This window comes from Lytechinus pictus, chromosome 18 (genome assembly GCF_037042905.1).
Source record: "Lytechinus pictus isolate F3 Inbred chromosome 18, Lp3.0, whole genome shotgun sequence".
NCBI classification, from domain to species: domain Eukaryota; kingdom Metazoa; phylum Echinodermata; class Echinoidea; order Temnopleuroida; family Toxopneustidae; genus Lytechinus; species Lytechinus pictus.
Window position 1 is genome coordinate 6,205,958 of NC_087262.1, and position 23,530 is coordinate 6,229,487.

Below are 23,530 nucleotides of genomic sequence, written 5' to 3' on the forward strand. Positions count from 1 at the left end.
TGGTCGTACGTCAATTGTGAAAGGGGCTTTAGTCGTATCTCTTGGGATCGCAATAATCCGTTTAACCTAGGCAAAATTCGACTAAGAGGATGTCGATGACACACATTTTTACATATTCTGGTCTGAAATAATGTTTCTAGTTAGGCGATTATTCGACTTAATACGGAAAAATCGACTTACGCAGAGTATACTAGTTGTTTCTTGACATTGAAACGAAAAACACAACAACAAAAAAACACAACAACAAAACAAAGCAAAAGCAAAACACACATACAAATAGGTTTTGTAAAACAAAACTTTTGTGGCAATGTAAGCCCATCCCATTGGTCCCTGTAACAGATCTTCGTCCTCTTTCCCATGGCGGTCCTACTAACCATATTCAGAATAAATATGGTTTAACAATCGATACGTCCAATGAAGATTTGTAATGGAGAGTTCAGTTTAATTGGTTCTCTGTCCCTTTGGTACACATTCAAGTGGTCTTGTGCTCCACCAATTCTATGTCACATTGGCCTTGCGTTCCACCGATCCTATGTCACATTGGTCTTGAGTTCCACCGATTCTATGTCACATTGGTCTTGTGCTCCACCAATTCTATGTCACATTGGCCTTGCGTTCCACCGATCCTATGTCACATTGGTCTTGAGTTCCACCGATCCTATGTCACATTGGCCTTGCGTTCCACCGATCCTATGTCACATTGGTCTTGAGTTCCACCGATCCTATGTCACATTGGTCTTGCGTTCCACCGATCCTATGTCACATTGGTCTTGCGTTCCACCGATCCTATGTCCCATTGGTCTTGCGTTCCACCGATCCTATGTCCCTTGGTCTTGCGTTCCATCGATCCTATGTCCCATTGGTCTTGCATTCAGCCGATCATTTGTCCCATTGGTCTTGAGTTCCACTGATCCTATGTCACATTGGTCTTCCGTTCCACTGATCCTATGTCCCATTGGTCCCGTGTTCCACCGATCCTAGGTCACATTTGTCTTCCGTTCCACCGATCTTATGTCCCATTGGTCCCGTGTTCCACCGATCCTAGGTCACATTGGTCTTCCTTTCCACCGATCCTATGTCACATTGGACTTGAGTTCCACCGATCCTATGTCACATTGGTCTTCCGTTCCACCGATCTTATGTCACATTGGTCTTCCGTTCCACCGATCCTATGTCACATTGGTCTTGAGTTCCACCGATCCTATGTCACATTGGTCTTGCGTTCCACCAACCTACGTCACATTGGTCTTGACTTCCACCGATTCTATGTCACATTGGTCCTGCATTCCACCGATCCTAGGTCACATTGGTCTTGCGTTCCACTGATCTTGTGTTACATTGGTCTTGCACTCTATCGACCCTGTGTCCCGTTGGTCTTGCATTCAACCGATCATTTGTCCCATTGGTCTTGAGTTCCACAGATCCTATGTCCCAATGCTTCACATGCACATGGCCTTGGGTTCCACCGATCCTATGTCCAATTGGTTGACATTCAAGTGACCTAGCTTCGTTCTACAGATTCCATGTCCCATTTATGCACATTCAAGTTGCCTAGTGTTCCATCGATCCTATATCACATTGATTCACATTCAAGTGGCCTTGCGTTCCACCAATCATATTTCCCATGATGTTCTTACATTCTCATCGAACCTATGCGCCATTAGAGCTCCCACCTATTTGGAATGGCGCTGGAACGTTCTGGTCAAGGAGAGCTTTGCTTTGATCTACCTTGCACGTTACTCCACTGCCTATAATCATGTGTTGTATCCTACACCATCAGCCTGTCTCATCACAGCTATTTAATCCAACGTCTCACATTAGAATGTCTCAAACCTTATGTCCTACCGTGTTCCAATAATGCTTATATTTCAGAGAAGATTCGAGAGACACTAACTTAAACAAAAGGGCTTGTTTCATTTACCCATCACACATTTTCTTTCTACGTACCTAATCGCGATTGCCCTGAATCCAATGTCTCACATGCACGACAATGTCGCATAGTGTCGCATTGGTTCTTATACTTGAATTGTTTCACATATGAAGTATTTGATGACGCCTAATTGCAATATTGCTTCGTATCACCCTCGGAAGTAAGATAATGGACCATATTAGATAAATACATCCCTTTGAGTGAGACAGAGGGCACGGTATACGAGAAACAGAGTTCAGGAACATGTTAGATTGAGTGCCATGGAATTTCAGAAGCAACTGTTTCCAAACCCATTACAATTACTTACACATGGCCCACTTCGTGGGCAAGGACAAACGCAGATCCCAGCCCATCATCCTTCGTGAGAGAGCAACTGAAGTAGACATAGCACATAAGTCCCATTGGGGCAATTCCTAAAGGAAGATATGACATTGATGCGTACAGGGAAGGGGTTGCATAATGATGCTACCGTCACAAAAAGAAACCGACTCCAGACCGATCAAAGACGATAGTTCTTTTGAATGGCATATCGGATCACGGGTCGGTTTGGAGCCGGCTTCGTTGGTGTGACTGGACCACCTGGGAAGCGTTTCACAAAAGGATTTGATCCGACAAGTCCTGTTTTATCCGACAGTTACCGTAGTAACAAGGCTTCTAAGCCAATCAGAATCAAGGAAAGTTGTCAGAGTTGTCGGATCAACATGTTGATAAAAACGCTCCCCAGGAACAAACACGGATGAACACGTCACATGGGGTTAAGACACATATGATTTGAGGTACTTACATATGACCTGTTTCGTGGGCTACTACGAAAGAGGTTTGGAGACCGTCGTCCTTTATCAGAGAGCAGCTATGAGAGACATGGCACACATACCCAACTGGTGCGTAGCCTATGTAGTGGTTAATTTTGACGCGGGGTGGAATGAATGAATGTGTGATGATGAAGGATTGAAGGAATGCAGAAGAGAAGTTAGAAGAAGGAAAAGGAGATTGAGTAAATAGAAAGCAGAAAGAAGCGACGCAAATGAAGATGGTTTTGACCATTAACATGATGGAGGAACAGGGACAAAACGGTAATGTTTAGCGAGTTTGCACAAACAATTGCGAGGGCAATGATGGGGATGTAAAGAGAAAGCAGGAAGAAGCGACGCAAATGAAGATGGTTTTGACCATTAACATGATGGAGGAACAGGGACAAAACGGTAATGTTTAGCGAGTTTGCACAAACAATTGCGAGGGCAATGATGGGGATGTAAAGAGAAAGCAGGAAGAAGCGACGCAAATGAAGATGGTTTTGACCATTAACATGATGGAGGAACAGGGACAAAACGGTTATGTTTAGCGAGTTTGCACAAACAATTGCGAGGGCAATGATGGGGATGGAAAGAAGTCGAAGGTTTTGCAACAAGGGGACGATACGTTTTAATTATAACATGAGAATACAAACAAGGGGGTGGAAAGCGATATGGGGTAAAAGAAGAATGGTGAGAAAATAAGAAAATCCCAAGAGGAATAGGGCATTAAGGGAAAATCGAGGAGAAATAATGGGGGAAATTAGAAAGGGAAATGGGAGTAGCAACATCAACCAGAAAAGGGGCAAAGAAGTTGACGATTTGTAATGGAGGGGTAAGGACAAAACGAGAGGGAGATAGAGAATGAAAGAGAGAGAGAAAAGGGGGGATAAAAATAGAGCTCATGAAAATATATTTTGTCATGCTTTCACGGTGCAGGCTACTAAAAAACTAATAGAAAACTAACTAACAGTAACCAAGTGGCATTCATCAGGCATTCATTTCATGATGCAATAAGTTGAACATACCATGACGTCATAGATAGAATGGTGCAAAAACACAATTTTTTTAAGGGATGGTCCGGGCTGAAAATATTAATATCCAAATAAATAGAGCAAAATTCATTAAGCAAACTGCTGAAAATTTAATCAAAATCGGATAACAAATAACGAAGTTATTGAATTTTAAAGTTTATCAATATTTTGTGTAAACATGCAGTTATATACACATCATCATGAATATTCATTAAGTGGGCTGATGATGTCATATCCCCACTTTCCATTTTCTTATGTTATTACATGGAATCATAATTGATTCACTTTTTCATACATGTGTAAATGATGTGTCTCCATTGTGATTAAATAAGTTGCGGCAATAAATAACTAAATGCACTTAATCAGTTGTCAATCCAATTGTTTTAGTTCTTGGTAGAAAATGTTTGAATAAACCTAATTTCATATAATAAAATACAAAAGAACAAGTGGGGATATGACATCATCAGCCCACCTAATGAATTTTCATGAAGACATGCCTAGAACTGTTTCACCGGAATAATGCAAATCTTTAACATTCAATAACTGTGTTATTTGTTATCCGATTTTGATCAAATTTTCATCATTTTGCTCTGTGAATTTTACTCTATTGAGATATAAATATTTCCAGCCTGGACCATCCCTTTAAAGAGAGAAAATGGCATACCATGAAGAAGAAAGAAAACTAAATACTACTTCATGAAAATCATGAGAAATTGAATGAAATGAATCAAGAAAAATAGATGAACTTTATGAAACTCTACGAAACGATATAGCCTTTTTTTTATTTGGCGTATAAAATAAGAACTCTACATGGGTAATTTTATATAGCATTATGCAAACATGCATCTTTTCTAACATGCTCATATAAAAACCATTTATGAAATATTTGGAGCTGGGAACTTTTTTTTCTTTCATCTCTCTAATATTATAATAGCGATGTAATGAAACTTATGTTTAATGTCAGACCAGGGAATTGTTTGTCACTTATAATTTCCCGGTCAGACTATTGGAAATACCGACGATGCAAAATGTTTCGTGAAATTTTCAAAGTTAATTTGTACCCATTAATTAATTTCACTTAGATCATCACCATGGAATCTGGTTTCGCAGTGGTAAAGCGCCCGTCTTGTAAACTCGAAGTCTACGGTTCGAGGCTGGCCTAGTCGTGACAAGGTTGAAGAAGATAAGACATCAAGCCTTTGAACTATAGACGCTTATCATTTAGATTGGAAAGGGGTATTTAAGTTGAATTCGCCTGAGAAGAATCTCGTTAGACATGTTAGACGATAGGAATCTGTTCGGATTCTGAAGACCTATAATCTCTCTTTCTCTTATTTCCTTTTCTATTTTAATTTCCCCTATTTCCTTTTAATTTAACTGGTTCATGCTCAAGTTGTTATTTTGATTTTATATGCTATGCAACTACAAGAATATTTATTAGGATGCTGCACTCTACAAGCTCCGCTTTTTAGCAGCCTCCTCCATTTCCAACCTGATATGTTATAATCTTGAATATAATTTTTGTACAGGGATACTTGAAATATGTTTTGTTATTTATATGTCAAAATATACAAAACAAACTGTAATTGTTGAAAATGGAAATAAACGAAATGAAATGAAATTATTGTAACTACCGTGGAAACCTTAATTGTGATTGAGCCCTGAGCCATGTTGTCATGGTAATATACCATAACAAGTCCTCTATGAAAGGCCCATGTCGGGGAACATTTCTTAATACATTATCTCACGTATTGGGCGTTAGAATAACATGTATACTATATGCACTATATCTCCTTTTACCTGCCGGCCCAAAGGTTGTCCGAGTTAAGAAGATGGAGTGATCGAAATACTTTTCCGAACCATCGTCGTCGATGACTTTCCGTTGAGCTCTTGCAAAGCGACAAGTGTTCGAGAGACTCCTGGCAGAGTTGTTGACTGCCACTAATTGATTGGACTGAAGAAAAGAAAATAGGATATGAATTAAGTTTAACCCTTCCTTTATATATAACAAAAATATCTTTATGAATGTCGACATTAATACCGTGTCATTAAATGGTTCTAAAGATTTTTACAAAATAGATTAGGCCATTCTAGGCCATGACCGTATATCACACTTTTCAAACTTTTTTATTGAAAAAAAAAACCCTACTAAACGTTGCCCTAAACTATAAGTTAATCCCTACACTCTCTTGTGTTTTAACATTCGCTTTTTTATCCCTAGGTTAAAAATATAAAATGATAAATAGCAATGTTTTATACGATATAGTTTTGTTTTCAACGAAATTATCAATAGGATGCGTGCATTACAGTTTTGAAAGCACTTATGGTATGATGAACAACACTCATTATAGAGAGATTTCACTATATTTCTTGAAATTAGTAAGCAACTCTTCAACTAAATTGGTCTCAATGTTCAGTGGCGTACCGTGGGTCACGGCATTGGGGGGGCACCAGCAAAAATTTTGAGTCACTTAGTGAGCGCGCGAAGCGCGCTAAGTTGACAGGTATACTGGCCTAATAGAGACATTTTAAGGACAGTGTCATTAAACGGATATGTATCTCACTGATCAAATAATGCAAGCGCGAGCTGAACATTTTTGATATTCAGACCTAAAAAGGGACATTATAATCAAATTTTTGTAATCATGATACGTACCTCTCTCACTAAACAATGCGAGTGCGAAGCGCGAGCTGAAATTTTTGTATATTGACCTCAAACAGGGAGATTTTTAAGGACTATAATTTAGGAATCCATTAAGAGTATACATATCTCACCATAGTCATCTAATGCAAGTGCCAAGCTCTTGCTGATTTTGTTAGAATTACATCTAAACGCATTAAGCACTTGGAGTAATTGTAATAATCATTATACGCATCTCACTAATCAAATATTGCGAGCGCGAAGCGCGAGCTTAAAATTTAGGAAATTCAGTCCTGAAGAGGGGCATTCTAAGGCTTGTTTGTAGGAATTCACTAAGACCATACGTATTTCACTAACCAAATGATGCGAGCGCGAAGCGCGAGCTGAAATTTTTTGATATTCAGATCAGAAAAAGGGACATTTTAAGGACTGATTCTAGGAATTCATGGAGAGCAGACATATCTCACCAATCCACTAATGCGAACATTAGCACGGACAGGAAATGTTTTATATTAAGACCTTAAAATGGGGCAGTCATGAAAAAGAAGCATACTCTTGTACATAAAACAATAATATCTCGAAGTGCGAGGAAATAAATTTGGTGTATATTGACTTGAAAACGGGAGGTTTCAGTACAACAGGATTATATATCTCGTTAAACAGTCAATGCGAGCACCAGGAACAATGAAGATCTACATAGGTCCTGAGTGAATTATGTTTCATAAAGTTATGAAAAAAATATTTATTATGTAATGTAATGTAATATAACAACATAATTATAATTTAATATAACATCATAATGAACAATAATTTCTTCTTACCCCAGTACGTTTCTCTTCCTTTCTCCCTCTTTTTCTCCTTTCCCCGTTTTTTTTTTTTTTTTTTTTTTTTTTTTTTTTGGTCAGCCGATTGGGGGGGCACGTGACCCCCCATGCCCCCCCGTAGTTACGCCACTGTCAATGTTCCTAGATTAAATTCTATATTTTTTGAAAACATGTTTTTCCTTCCCTTAATTTGAGCCTTTACGATTGCTTTACACCATCACGTCTAATTTAAATTAACACGTTATATATATAATATAGGTACTTGATAAATTCTATTAAAATAATGACAGGAGGAAAAATACAATACTCGTCAAGCGTGGGTAGTTGTGGGCGTTGGGGTGACGGTGTACGTGTGAGGGAGTGTTTGGATGTGCCTGTCTATATTTGAACTACCATATTTGAAGTTAAATTTAATTTGTAAATATGTTTTTTATCAATATAATTCTTGCTATAATATTACATATAACTTACTTTGTTTTGGTATGATGGTTATGTTCCTTTTGATTACGGGGTCCCTCTCGCAAGCTCTGTTTCTATGGGGTCCCAAATCTATAATTTTATATATTTCTTTTTGTTAAACTTTTGCAATATCTCGCTTGATTGAAAGCTCGAATGAACTAAAAATTGAAACTTGATTTTTAGTCGAATGTTGTCTTGTATTTTATCAATATAGATCCTTTAACTCTTCCTCTGACAAGGAAACTATATTCGAAATAAGTAGATTGTCTGAGAGTTCAAGATTCTTTTCTTTCTTTCAAAATAATCTACTCATATTCAAAGTATCAGTTTAAAAGTCTTACGTGCTGTTCGAGTTTTATCCAGATTATACGACCCTTTATATCAATAAATATTTCGTATTTGAATTTAATATTGCTATGTGCTATCTATGTCATTTCTAAGTTTGTATTTGATACATTCGTATTTTCCGTACTATGTTTATTTATCTGTTTAAAAAAAGAATTTGATTCAAATACCTACCAGCTCTTCGTTGAGAAGGTTGAATCTTGTGATAACGAATTCAATCTTAGCTTCCAATGATGGATGAGCGTAGACCATGTTCACCTGCAATGAATCGAAAAACAAATTATTTCATTATTATTTAACATTTCATCTTCTTTTTCATCTTCCTTTTGTATAGATTATAGTTATAATTGTTTGATTGTGCTTCCATTTGTCTATTTCATTTATCCTGTATTCTTTATCTACGATAAGTTGCAGTCTTGATTTACACTTATGTTACTATGTATTTTTAGTCTTATAAATGCAAATTTTATGCACTGGCGGATCCAGGGGGGGGGGGGGCACAGCCGGACATGCCCCCCCCCCCCCCTTTGAGAGGCACAATTAGAATGTGTAATGTTTGTAATATAAAAATGCCGTTAAAACAGAACTGTGCCCCCTTTCGAAAGTGAAGACCCTTTTTCTTTTTTTTTTTGCTTGTCAAATTTTTTCGTGGACGAAATCCCCTTATTTTGGGTTGAAACCCCCTCCTTTTTTGTGTGCTTTTTTCCTCGTAAAAATGTGTCCCCTTTCTAGATCCGCCCCTTATTTTATGTATACATGTTATGTCTTTTTATACAGGACCAAGATAAAAAACAGTGTCCTGGGGCCCGCAACACTAATTTTGAAAGAGCGATTCTGATTGGTTCCCAGTCAGTCTACTGAGCAAAATGCGCGTGCAACGATGATCGTGATAGGCCATTACATTTGTGTTACGGGTCCCTGGGATCTTGTTATCCTGAAATATATTTGAATAAAATAAGATAGAAACAAAATTATTATTCAATATTTTCATGCAGTTCTGTTAAAACGCGACGGAACACCTGAAGTGGAATGACACTTCTTATTGTTTTTATGTCTCCTTTTCATGACTTATACTTTGTCTTAGGCCCAATAGATGTCTCGACTTATAGGAAAGAATGAAAGAAAGTAAGAAACAAAGAGACAAAAAAAGAATGAAAGAAAGAAAAAATACTAAGCGAGGCACTACACATTATTTTGTTTCAGAACAGCCTAGCCGGCAATCACATTTGATTTATCAACAAGAAAGTTTCAATTACAATATGTCGACACAAGGTCGACTTGCAATATTGAATACATGGCGTAGGCAATATGGTTGTGCGAAGCACGGCAAAACTAGTCCTCAGTATAAATAAAGAAGTGTGAGGTATGATTGAATCACTACACCATAATTATGAATCATGCATGATTCACAATTATGGAACTGTTAACACACAAAAGTCGACACATTGGGTCGACACAACAAAATAATCGGTGTAACAACTTGTCGACTGCAACGGAAATTCTTTTGATGAATATATTAATACTTACGATGTTCATAATTGTGAGTACGTATACAGCACTGGCATCTTCTCCATGGAAACTATGAACGCTGAGATCAAGGGTTACCATGGTTTCCACGTAGTGTTGCCTGGTGACGAGTCGAGGTGCCCGCTTTGATCGTCTGCGAGTTGCGCGTCCCGCCTGTTTGGCGGTTTGGCGCCGGAGCTGAGCGCCGGAAAACATGACGTCATTGTGCAAGTCAAAATCGCCCGTTCCATCTATCCTGTGCGCGTCTTTGCTGCGATACATGACGTGGATGAGCCCGGTATCAGTGTAGTTGTATGTTTCGGATTGCGTACCCACCAGCTCTAGAGGTTCTATGAAGTATTCCTCATCAAAAGCCTTGATCAATCCACTCTGTTTGACACAAAATGAATAGAAATAATCATTATTATTTCTGTAGCAAAAACCCATACTTTTCATGATTAATAGGTGAATAGAATGTCCCGTTTTCAGTTCTAAGCCTCAAAATAACTCGCGGTTCGATTTGCAATAATCTTTTGTTGGATATATATCTTGTTCTTAATTAAAAACGTCCATTAAACTCAATTTTTTTCTGATCAAAATATCAAAATTTTCAGCTCGCGCTTCGCGCTCGCATATATTGTTTTTTAGATACCCATCTTAATCATTGGTACCAAAAATGCATAGAATATCAAGCTTACAGGTCAGAATATAAAGAAATTTCACCTCCGGCTCTCGGCACTCGCATTATCTGTGTAGTGAGATATGTATCCTCATGACAAACAGTCCTAAACAGGCACCTTTTTCCTGTTATCAGATCAGTATACAAAAAAAATTCAGCTCGCGCTTCGCGCTTGCATTAATTTGTTGGTGAGATATGTGTCTCTATCTCATGAGTCATATACATATTTATATATATATATATGTGTGTGTGTGTGTGTGTGTGTATATAGATATATATATAGGCATATAAGGGTGTGTGTGTGTGTGTGGGTGAGTTTGTTTGTTTTGTGTGATCGAGCGCCTTTGGAAAGTTGATTCATGATTTTGCCCCCCCCCCCCCCCAATCTGAAAAATTGATCGACGCCCCTGCAAGCACCTAAAGACGAGCTATTCTAGTCACCCGCATTTTAATGATGAGGCCCAGCGTTTTTCGAATCTATTCGACATAAATTTAGTGTTGCAATGTCAGGCAATTCCTAAGAATTTCATGAGAGTGTGTTTTAGATTCAAGGTAAAAATTCCCTTAATCTTCACGTGCTCAGGTTTTATTTCCGATTTGGCCTATTTGCTCATGCTCCTTTGATCTTTGGCGATTTCAATTTGTAATTTTGTATCTTTCAATTCAAACACGGAGTCCACCTCGGCCTACAGATCCTTCCGAATAGCAGAGTCATGTCGTTATGAATGGTAATAAATGAATTGAAGTGTTGAGAAGTATAGTGTTTTCATGGCCGTACGCAGACATTGTGAAAACTTATATTTCTCAATTAAAATTTTCACATAATTCACCAAAAGTGTGCACGAAATCATTAAATCTCTCTTTAGAAAATGTGCAAAAGCATCAAAATGACAATCTAGGCCGCTTCGCTCCCTCGCTTTCGAAGTTCTCCGAAAAAAATGTATGCGGATCTGCGTACGGCCATCAGTATCTTGTGATTTCCTTTAGTATCAATGACACGGGGATCTTTTGCCAACACCATGAGTCTTTTCAGATCATTGCTCACCCCCCCCCCTCCCCCCCCCCCCCGCCTCTCCCTCCTTCCTATGGGCCTGGCATGATTTCAATAGCCACTTAAACTACCAAAACAATGTTTACATATACTCCTAGTAGTTTTTGACATTGAAAACATACAACAGGATATTGATCCCGCTGTAGGCGGAACTTCCCATCAGTTTGTTATCAAGGTTTCCCCGTCCATCCCTGTCTACGGGCGGGTCTATACATTTTTTTTCATGTTTTTTAATTCATAAAGTCTAGGAAGATAGACCAAGTTTAAACAAATTCGAGTTGAATTGAATGAATAGAGGAGAATCAAAATATTTATATTTTGTCGATTTGATGGTTAATCACTTTTGAATGAATCACGATAACTCTTTACATTTCCAAGGAGGAGTCAAGCCATTTTTTACATTAATAGAAGAAAAATATCGATTCCATATTTCATACGTAATCGACTCTCTCATACAAGTCTATATATTCAAGCGAAAATTTAAGATGCCGTAACTTTCTTATTTCACGTCCGACTTTGATCAAATGTTCAGCGTTTATGTTGGCAACAATACAACAAGGTTAGAGTAAATCACTGATCATGCATAACAGTTTGTTGTCACTTTAAGACATAATATCAAATGCACATTATTTTCAAATCATTAATAATCGTAATTTTTATAAGATGTTAAAATCTAGTAAAGGCAAACAATACATTTGTAATGTTACTTCAATCTGTATCCAAACATGTTCAGTTAAACCATGGACACTTATCTTTATGAAAATGTTCAATTAATATTGTAGGCAAACTGAAATGGGTACTACTTTTGCAGTGTTGTTTGTTTCACAAACTCATTTCATTTCCAATTTTGATTTGAAAAAAAAAGAAAACTCGGCATGGATACATTGCACTACAACCCACGCAACATGGACGAAAGCCAGTAGCATCGGAAGTGAGAAGGTCGCAATCATTATTTTGTAAGCGATTTTACAAAATGAGGTCAAAAGCATGGGCAAAGGCATGTCAAATTCAAATGTAGAAGACATATTACTGAATATGATTTGCAAAATCATATTAATATCATAGATGGGTGCAAATTCATATGACCATGTTTATGGTAAGTTAGATAGTGAGATACAGAAATAAAAATTAAAATGCTTCTGCCCACATGTGTGGCAACAAGATATTTCGATAGGAGAAAAGCCGACGGTCATATTGGTGACGTCATTTTATCTTAAATTCATTTAAAAAAATTAAATTCTTCATTTCATTTCCATTCAATTATAGTAAAAAGTATTAAAAATATTATACAAATTAATGGATTAGCATCACTGGCGTACCTAGGATTTTCCAGGATTTTCGTCAGGGGGGGGCAAAAAGGTCTTTCAAGCTCGTCAGGGGGCAGGGATACATGCATGGGTGGTGGCTTTGCATGGGTGGTGGCTCGTCAGGGGGGGGGGCAGACTGCCCCTCTGCCCCCCCCGAAGGTACGCTAGTGATTAGCATATATATTCAATTATAGAGTCCAAAGACCCAAAACTGTTTTTATTTTCTTTCTTCCATTTTCTTATTTTTTCCTATGATTTTTTCACCTCTTAAAACAACCGTTGGGGCAGTCCTCTCCCTGCCCCCCCCCCATGTGGAGCCACAATTGCCCAACCATACAAGACTAACAAAAAGCCTATATGAAGTGTAAAAGGTCAAGTCCACCCCAGAAAAATGTTGGTTTGAATAGATAGAGATAAATCAAACTAGGACAACGCTGAAAAATTCATAGAAATCGTATGTGAAATAAGAAAGTTATGACAATTCAAAGTTTCGCTTAATTTTCTCAAACCAGTGTTATGCACAACTCAGTGACATGCACATGAGAGTCGATGATGTCCCTCACTCAATATTTCTTTTGTTGTTTATTGTTTTAATTAAATAATATTTCACTTTTTACAGATTTGACAATAAGGACCAACTTGACTGACGCATATAGTATTAAACGATGGTAATTCCACATGTTCAGGGAGGAATCAGTCGTTGTTTCATTTGGCAATGAGGAGAAAATGAGAACATTTCATATTTCATACAATAAAATACAAAAGAAATAGTGAGTGGATGATGTCATCAGTCTCCTCATTTGCATACAGACCAGGATGTGCATATAACTGTTTTGTGAAATTAAGCGAAACTTTAAAATATTATAATTTTTTTATTTTACATCCGATTTTGATGAAATTTTCAGTGTTATGCTTGTTGGATTTTTCTCTTTTTATTCAAATCAACTTTTTATTGGGTGGACTTGTCCTTTAAATTAGAGAAATTTAGATACCATTCCACGACAGTTGCTGACTGCTACTGAAGGAGATGATGGGTCCGATCCGATCACATTACCGCGATAGAAACAGTTCATGTTTGGTTTCTCGATCACAACTGATCCGTTCGACAGGTATCGATAAACTGGCAATGTAAGATAGAGCAAATGATATTGCAATGTGTTATACGTAAAAAATAAGTATAATTTAAAAAATAAGATACATCGTTTCACAAGAACATTAGGCCTCTTTGGCAACTTGAAAAAGGTGAACAATGCGCAATGCAAATATACGTTTAAAAAAAGCATCGGAAGCACTATGAAACCATTAAACTTGGCATAAAAGTGCAAAAGTGTCAATTTTTTATCGGAGGAATTTGCACGCATTCGGTATTATATTTTGGACTTTGTTTTTACTTTTGCCCCCCCCCCTCCATTCGAAACATGGATCGATGCCCCTGTGCACAGGCTGTATAACTCTTGAGGCCAATACGACCGCACGTGTGGATCTTTCTTCTTTGTGGCTTTATAGCTCGTGGATTATGTATGTTACTCGTGACTCCCAACTCTCAATGCTCGTGAGACGACCTCGTAGCAGAATGCTTGTCATAAAGAAGACAGAGGGGAGGGGGAGTAGAAGGAAAAGGAAAGGGAGGAGCAAATGAGGATGCAAAAAAAATCACCTTCAAAATTTGGCGACACGAGCTCCCTGTCCCTCGTCACATTGATGGTGAACCTCGTACCAAACGCTTCCATCGTAAAATGAAACACTTTCTGCTCGAGCGTTCCCTCGTCTTCCAAATAATTTTCCCCGAAGACTGCTCTTCGCTTTCGGCGTCTCTCGGCATGCCTTCGGATCTGATGAAAGTCGAAGGCGTCATCTTCGTATGCTGTCGAGAGATCGTGACTCAGGAAATCTCCATCTGGCGTCGATCTGTACGGCCTGACCAGATGATATTTGTCGGGTTTGGAAAGAATATGTTCTGCAGGTGAAAAATAAATAAAAATGCACAATGACCATCATTTTAACTTTTCACACATTCGTACATTTCATAAGGGGGAGGGATAGGTAGGGAAAAATATTACTTTAGTTACAATATTTCCCTGGGGGCAGCGCCATGCATGGCATATTAATAGGGGCATCCTTTTCCCCACTTGAATAACAGGGGTATTATAGAGATGCAAGCTCCAGACCGCTCTCAATGTTCTTATTTCTTCTCCCTTCTCCATTTCTTTTTTTTTTCGCGTCTATTTTTACTACTAAAAAAATCAAAGAGTTATTAACCTATGTGATAACATCATGTTACCACAATATTAAAAGTTTGTTGAGTTTGACATCTTTTAGGATTTGGGCGATATTTCACCTTCAAATTGGCTGCTTATCCTATTTCAGGATTAAGCTTCATAACATCGACATAATAAACGGAAAAAGGGACTCTATACCCGACGGTTTAACGTATGATTTCGCGCCTTACCCTTCAGTTTAATAATGTTTAGTTAATGATTGCAATTTTTTACAGAATTTGATAATATTCGTGGATGAATCGAAATTGACATCCGTCTTAAAATGTGTAATAAATTAGTTTCATCCTTTTTTCACTCCTGCCAAAACAAAAAATATTGCAGCTTCAATTGATTTACACACAGTCTGATATGCACCAAATACAAATGTAGTGAAGATCGTTATTCTATCAATACGATATTAGTGAGAGTAAAACAGAAATGACTTCTTCCTTTCATGATTGGCGCACTATCAAAGTAAAATATAAATAAATTGAAATGCAAAGTTGCAAACATCGTGTCATGTCATCAATCATTCGAAAAACAACATGATTGTTCTGTCGACTGATTGATTAATGTCCCGCAAATGTTTAGTCCTGACGCGGTAAACATGACGGGTAGGACCATGGGCCTGTTTCATGAAGGACTTACAACTGTTGTAACTTTGCCATATGATCATGGTAACTACCATGGTAACAGGGCTCAGCAGCCAATCACAATCAAGGTTTCCATGAAGTTAACATTAATGGCAAAATTACCATTGACTTTAAGAATGACTGGTGATCATTCATTGTGGTAAATGATATTCACCATTATGTTCATTGGCGATTATGTAGAGCGTAAGAAAGGTTCACCAGACCAGCTTTATGAAACACTCACATGCAGGGACTCGTTTCATAGAACTTGTTATAATAGCAAATTTGCAGTTAAAAGCTACCGAAATCCTTCAATCTGATTGGCTGATAGTTAAATTTGTTATAGAATTAGTCCATTTGTTATTATAACAAGTCTTTATGACAAGGGAACCTGGTTTACAAAATTGATATAGATCCGTTCAATCATCATAACCATAGAAAACCGGAGTCACCATCATCCAAAATGGCTGTGACCAGTTGAAAGTATTTTTGATCGTTCATATTAACCAATTCCAGCGCAAATGATGAACATTTTGTGCCTGAGAAATTGTGTGTGTGTGTGCGTGTGTGTTCTTTTTTTAAATTACCAATCAGTTCACACATTTTCGCGCAGAGCGCATAATTGCCTTGAAGAATAGGACATCGAAAATATTTTTATGGTTGAAATAAATAGGATTAATCATTGCTTTAAACTGAATGGAGTATATAAGGTCATATTCATTTGTTCACCAGGGGCCGTTTCAGAACGCTGTTCGTAAGTTAAGAGAGACTTTAAGAACGACTGGTGATCCTTCCATGTGGTAAATGAATTCACCATTAAACGTTCATTGGCGATCATGTAGAGCGTAAGAAAGGTTCACCGGTCGTTCTTAAAGTCGCTCTTAACTTATGAACAGCTTTATGAAACACCCACCTGGGACTCGCTTATAGAACTCGTTATAATAACAAATAACAGTAACAGTTAAAAGCTACCAAAATCCTTCAATCTGATTGGCTGATAGTTAAATTTGTTATAGCATTAGTCCATTTGTTATTATAACAAGTCTTTATGACACCGGACCGGCGTCACCATCATCCAAACTGGCTGTGACCAGTTGAAAATATTCGCTATTTTGATCGTTCAGATTAACCAATTCCAGCGAAAATGATGAACATTTTGTGCATGAGAAATTGTGGGTGTGTGTGTTTTTTACCATCAGTTCACACATTTTCGCGCAGAGCGCATAATTTCCTTGAAGGAAATATGACATCGAAAGGATGTCTATGTTTGAAATAAATATGATTAATCAATCCTTTAAAATGAATGGAGTATCTACGGTCATATTCAGTCGTTCAACGACAGAACCTTTGTCGGTCATTCAATAAGGAGATAGAATACGGGCTATGTTCAGATCGGGTGACACGACATTTTCTACGGCGACATTTGCTCCGGCGACAATTGATATAGATATAGGGTTAAGGTTAGGGTTAAAATCAGGTTTTATGTTAGGTTTAATGTTAAGTTGGTCATTCCATTAATGTGTGGAATCTACAGCGGAACAATTGTTGCCGGGGCTAATGTAACGAAACCTCAGATCGGCATGGTCATACGTTAAACAAGGGCAGGGGGTGGGGGTAAACTTGGTTGGGGGCATATATTTGTTTTAAACCGGCATGATGTATCTGAAGAAAAAAAATCTGGATTTTCGACCCTTCGCCTTTGTAGATCATTTCTAATGATAACTGCCTCACAATTTAAACGTGTACGATTTTATCATAATACTGATCTAGTAAATCAAAAGTTTTTATGATTTAAAAAAAATAGTTTCAAAGTAATTTCTAACTTACCATGCTTTTTGCCCAATACACTCTTTTGAAATTCGTCAGCCTGTAAAAGAAAGAAAAAAAATGAAAAGTGGTAATATTTGGAGGTATTTACATTGTACGCCATATGGAATCAAAAATGCATTTGCATAAAAAATTGTAAAGAATATTTAGTAATAAATTCAGATCCGTTCTGCATGCTTCATCTCAGTGAAATTTGGGTGTGTGTGTGAGCTATTAAGATTTTGAAGACGTGTAGCAATCAAATAAGATTATTTACGTATAGGATCGACCTTTTAACATCATCATTCGAAAGGGCGCGAACCTCAAACCTCTGCATAAATTCGTCATCCCCCATATTACAGACGCGCGCCACAACGCCCAGCTACATTTTGTTACCAATACCGCCCCATATTTTTTTTAAATAAGGGTTGAAATTTTACTCAAGGGAATCAATGACCCTTTTATTTCTGCGAATCTCGCTTTAAAAGAATTCCGTTTGTTTGAGGGAAGTCATCTTTGATATCTAAGTCAATTTTGTGACATCCTTGGCTTTGGTGGCCTGCATCTGTTCTCTCCATCCGCGATGGAGAATGTTAATTCGTCTCATTATTCTTTGGAGTCATTCTAAGTGTTCCCGACTTTTCTTCGGTCGCCTGATTTAAGCCTCCACATGCGGTCACTCTTGAACTTAAAGGTATGCCCATAAAATATGATCAGTACTGGATTAAACTTCAAGACACAACGATTTCTTTCGAAACACAAGGGTTGAACTGTCTAAAAAAATCAGTCAAGTCATTTTTACAGGGGGAATATTGATAAAACAACCCCTCACTTTTATATATTCAGCGTCTTTTGTGTCACATTTCAATGATAATAAATATAAATTACACGAATAATGACAACAGAGTTTTGCAATTAATTAAAATTCTTTGGCATATCAATTTTTATAATACCATTCAAACTGCACTTCCAGTTACGAATATGGAATGTTATAAATATGATTCAAGTATCGTCCGATTAAGATACATGTTGTCATGTTAATGGTTATACTATCATGTTTAAATACGATGCATCTGGCTTCTTCATCTTCATTACAGAAAGCATAAATTTTTGGCTGGCTCTCCCATCCGTGGTTTTGGCCGAGAGCCTGGGGTACGAGCGCTGTGGTCTGGGTCAATGTCTTATTGGCTTCCTCGCAGGCGGTCTCACATCGCAACTGCGCGCCAAATCTTTTAAAATGTTTTGTAACTTTTTAACCCGGGAGAAGACACAAGTTTGGACGCTTGAATGTATACAAAACACCGAATAACTACGAAAAGAGTATATATTCCTTGTCCTCATTTATTTGTTTGTCGAGTGTTTCTTTCTTTCATTCTTAGATTTTTTGCTTCTTTTTATTTTTTGTTCTCTTCTGTTCCTTCTTTTTCTTCTTTCTTTCTTTCTTTCTTTCTTTCTCTCTCTCTCTCTCTCTCTCTCCCTCTCGCTCTATCCTTTTCCTTATGCCTTAGACTGTTTCGCCAGCCTTCTCTCTTCGTCCTTTTTAAAATTTGCTTTTCCCCTTTAGTTTTATTACTTCCTTTTCCTTCTTCTTCATTGTCATCTACTTTTTTTCTTTCACTTCTGCTTCTTTATCTCAAACTCCTTGTTCTCTGTCTTTCACCTTTGTTTCCTTCTTTCTCCGCAATTTCACCCCAGTGGTAGTATGCAGCCGGGGGAGGGGGGCAGTTGCCCCCTTCGAAATTTTCAACGCTTACTTTCTACTGAAAATTTTCACAAAATTCATCAAAAGTGTGCACGAAATCCTTCGATTTTCACTTTTAAAAATGCAAAACCGCCCACATGATATGCTCAATCGCTTCACTCACTCGCTTTCGAGTTTCTTCCGAAAATGTGTATGTGTCTTGCCCCTGACCCCGGAAAAGGTCTGCGTACGGCCATGTTCATCCCTATTAACATGATTAACTTGACAAGATTCCATCCTCTCCATTAAGTTAGATTCTTGGAAACGCGTAACAGATGCGATAATACTGGACAAACAGGGGGTAATGATTTGCCAATAAGATGTCAGGAGGGGAGCATAGGATTGACCCCTTGACCACAATGCAGCTCTTCCTCTCGGAGTTTCTTATGTTGAAAGACGTCCATTTCGTTAATTTTGGATTTTGTTCAAAATTAAAGTTTTGGTTGAATGATAAATCGCGGCCATCCTTCTTTTTGCAAATATGAACAGTCATCGCTTTGAAACTGAATGTTGTAATCATCATTATCATCATCATTATCACAATCGTCGTCATCATCAGCATCATCGTCATCATTATCATCATCGTCATCATCATCATAACCATCATCATCATCACGAGCATCACCACCACGGCCACCACAGTCATCATCCTTATCATGATTATCATCATCATCATCACCATCATCATTACCATCGTCATCCTTTTCAGAATTTTCATCAACATCATCATCGTCAACATCATCACCATCATCATCATCACCATCATCATTAATGTGAATCGCTATTTTCGTCGCCCTCGCCATCATCATCAGCAGCAATTTCATAGAATTTTTTTAACGTAATTAATCAGGATCGTAAGGGCATAATCTCGTATCGTGCCACATTATCACCTGTGAAACTGTTTCCATACCAATAAAATCTATTACGTTATTTACAATGACGTAAGTTCGGTCGGCCTGGAGTCGGTTTCGTTGTTGTGTCTTTAGCATTGTCAATGGCATCGCTTTTTTTCATTTGTATATCATGGACATGAATAATTATAAATAATTACTTTGTACCATGATTCGATTTACTTTGTAATTTTGTTGAAAATTAGAAAGGAAAATAAATTTGTTATTAACCAATCAATCAATGATATCAATCAATAAATCAATCATTCTCAAAATCATCACAAATAAATATCATATTTCATGTTCATGATTTTGTTGATTATGGTTTGAAAATGGAATCATCCTAAGAAAATACTGTTGAATATCCTTCATGTTGTGGATAGCTTTGATTTTTGGGGGAAACATGAATAAGTTAGAGGACTCAAATTAAGTTCAGTTTGTGTGTACCCTACCAGTCAGCTTTCTTCAACTCACTATTACTTGTAAAAACAAGAGAATAATAGATTTAGTGGACCGATTGATTGTAATCATTTCTATATTTCAAAGAAAAGCAGTATACAAATGAACAAAGTGAAACAATGAAAAAGAAACAAGCAAAACCAGGTCCATGAACCTATACTAGTTTAAGGCAGGTTGAAATGTACATAAAAAGTGAAATCACAAAGACATAAAACATTGATTGCAAACAAAAAGCAATCATACAATAAAGCAATGAGTTTTTACAAGTAAGGGACGCACCATTAGATATCCAGGGGCTGAAAGTTCCCCCCCCCCCAAAAAAAAATGACTTGCTATATGAGCACACAAAAAAATTTGACTCACCAGCAGATCAGAGTAAAAAAAACTTGGTCCACTGACAAATCATCTGAAAGGTGCAACCTCCCCCCCCCAAAAAAAAATGTCTCAATGGAGTAAGGAAAAAAAATTGCTCAAAGAAAGGGGGAAAAATTGCATCAACCCAAACTTCCAGCCCCCCCCCCCCCCCACTGGGTATCTAATGGTGCGTCCCTAATATGTTTTTACAAGTAATGGTGAGTTAAAGATAGCTAACTGGTAGTTTTTTTTATCTAGAACACGAAGGAGGCGGAATACTTCTTCGTCTCTTCGAAATGTTACTGTCAAATCATCTTGTCATTTACAAGCAATATTCAACATGTTCAATCTTCTCGGACAGGTGATGTTTTAGCTTGGATCCGGTGACATCATAACTTTCTCCAGGGGTGGCGCTGCAGGGGTCTCCAGAGGGGGGGGGGCAGCCGCCTCGATAGTTTCTTCGAGATATCAAAATTATGACGAAAAGTAGAGGGGAAGAAGAAGAAGAGGAGGAAGAAGAAGAAGATAGATAGATAGATAGATAGATATATAGATAGATAGATAGATAGATAGATAGATAGATATATAGATAGATAGATAGATAGATAGATAGATAGATAGATAGATAGATAGATAGATAGATAGAAAGATAGATATATAGAAATAAAGAAAGAAAGAAGGAAAGAATGTTATTGTGATGAGTATTCGGTGGTCGCGAACTTCATTTTTTCTTTTTCTTAGACTCCCCTCCCCAGTTTTGCGGCGAATCGGGGGGGGGGGGGATCTTAGAGGGAGAAAAGGGGAAGTCATCTTTGGATCTCCTTGGCATCCTCCTCCCCTCCCCCCCCCCCACCCTTGATTTGCTCAGTCAAGTCAAACTCTGTTTGAGTTTGATCACACTGAACTGCCTGATGTTATTCATAAAGCGAATGAGGAGTAAACAAAGAATTTTATGACTTTGATCATGAAACTCTGACGCTCGTTCAAGGAATACTACATGACGTATGGAAGAGCATGTTTTTATCCCCGGCCAAGTACAAATTCAAAGGTATACGAACAGTTGCAATTCCCGGAAGAATCAGAAATCGCTCCCTGAGAATTTCTGAAATTTGCTGACAAATAATAATAAGTGCACAGTAAACTGCATCAATAATAGTGAGTTTTTGCATCGCAACGGCGACGGATTGTACAACATAGAAAATCTATTGGCAATGGCCCTTCATGACAAAGCAGTCTTTGTCGAAAATCGGTGAATAAAAAAACCAGCAGTTTCATCTTGGACTCTGGACAACCGACATTAATTCATTTGCAATTATTCGTCAGCTCCGAATCTTACGACTTCAGCTGTCCGGTTTCACAAATTTCGACAAAGACCTCTCAGCTAGTCATTAGTCAAAATCAATAGCCTTTCTTTGTTGTATAATCAATTCAATTTATTTATTCAACCATCATCAGGGGAGTGTTTCATCAACATTTTCATCTGACAAGTTGTCAGATCTGACATCTTTCTCTGATGTTGATTGGCTGAGAGGTACTGTTACTATGGTAACTGTCGGATAAAATGGGACTTGTCGGATAAAACGTCCGACAAGTCCTTTCATGAAACGCTCCCTAGGTACAATACAATCGCACTGATACATACCAAAATTAATTATCATTAAGCAAATTGGATATGAATACAAATACAAAGAGAATGCACCAGCAAAAAAGCAGAATGATGGTTTGGTGACCCCGGAGAAAGCAGAGCTTATAATATAAAAAGGGGCCACCGAGATAAAATGCACACTGAAAATATACAATAAATAATGATAATTACACTAAGTACACTGATGCAACATAAAAAAGGAAGGGAGGGTCTTTCAATGAGAGAAAACAAATAAATGACTGAAGGTTTTTTAAACACAGGTTAATAATTTTCTGATAAGTCTCTTGAATCGAGAGAGAGTTGACTGTTGATTCGTCCTCGTCGCGATTGCGAAAAATATCATAACGAGTACATAACTAATTTCAGCTTTTCAGTTACATCATTCTTGATGATACCTTAAACAATCATATTGACAGCAAGGTTAGTGAGAGTTTCCACGCCGCAATATCCGCCGGCGTTTCCAATGATAAAGTAATTGTCTGTTGTTCTAACTAAACTGGCACTGATTAATGAATATAATGAGATAATCGACTGAGTTGGTACAGAGGTGAACGATGCCCTCATAAATTGAACTTGTTTTAAATCATGAGCTTACATAATGATTGTGTAATTCTTAGAGTCACAAAAGTACAGAGCCCTTTAAAATAAATCTTAAACTGATCGATCGCGAGGCTGAGGTTTAATAATAATGATTATGACTATATTGTTTATATTATGGATTATTTTGTATTTTGCATAATTATGTAAACACATTTGATATCGTATTATTTTGAACGCAGTAATAAAAGAAAACAAATAAACAATGATAATAATGATGATAACGTCATACACAACCAAGGGTAGCCACTTCAGTTCCGAAAACTGTTTTACCAGCGGGCCCTGCGTAACTCGATAATGTTTAGCACGGCTACCTTGATCGGACGCTCTATTTAGAGGAATTTCTTGCCACCTGGCACCCACTCACCCCACCTGGGTTGCATGCAGCACAATGTGGGTAAATTTCTTGCAGACGGAAAACACCCCCATGGCTTGGAATCGAACCCACGTCCCTCCGATATCAAGACGAGAGTCATAACCACTAGACCACTCGCCCCCTATCAATCAATGTCATCAGCAAGAGAACTCAGCCCCATGATCAGTTGCTAAGTTTTGTTTAACCGGGACAGGAACTGACCATA

At 37.7% G+C, this 23,530-nt stretch overlaps 1 protein-coding gene across 1 annotated transcript in view; it reads right to left on the minus strand.

Moving 5' to 3' along the window:
• Window positions 1-17,618, minus strand: part of LOC129281623 (A disintegrin and metalloproteinase with thrombospondin motifs 3-like) — a 35,625-nt gene extending 18,007 nt beyond the window's left edge. Inside the window, exons 1-8 of the mRNA XM_064113418.1 lie at window positions 17,541-17,618; window positions 17,285-17,324; window positions 14,225-14,524; window positions 13,560-13,687; window positions 9,552-9,920; window positions 8,199-8,282; window positions 5,556-5,709; window positions 2,238-2,343 (exon numbers count right to left, since the gene is read on the minus strand). Coding sequence (XP_063969488.1) covers window positions 2,238-2,343; window positions 5,556-5,709; window positions 8,199-8,282; window positions 9,552-9,920; window positions 13,560-13,687; window positions 14,225-14,524; window positions 17,285-17,324; window positions 17,541-17,618 — 1,259 coding nt within the window. The remainder of the gene's footprint in view (window positions 1-2,237; window positions 2,344-5,555; window positions 5,710-8,198; window positions 8,283-9,551; window positions 9,921-13,559; window positions 13,688-14,224; window positions 14,525-17,284; window positions 17,325-17,540) is intronic.
• Between the last annotated feature and the right edge of the window lie 5,912 nt (window positions 17,619-23,530).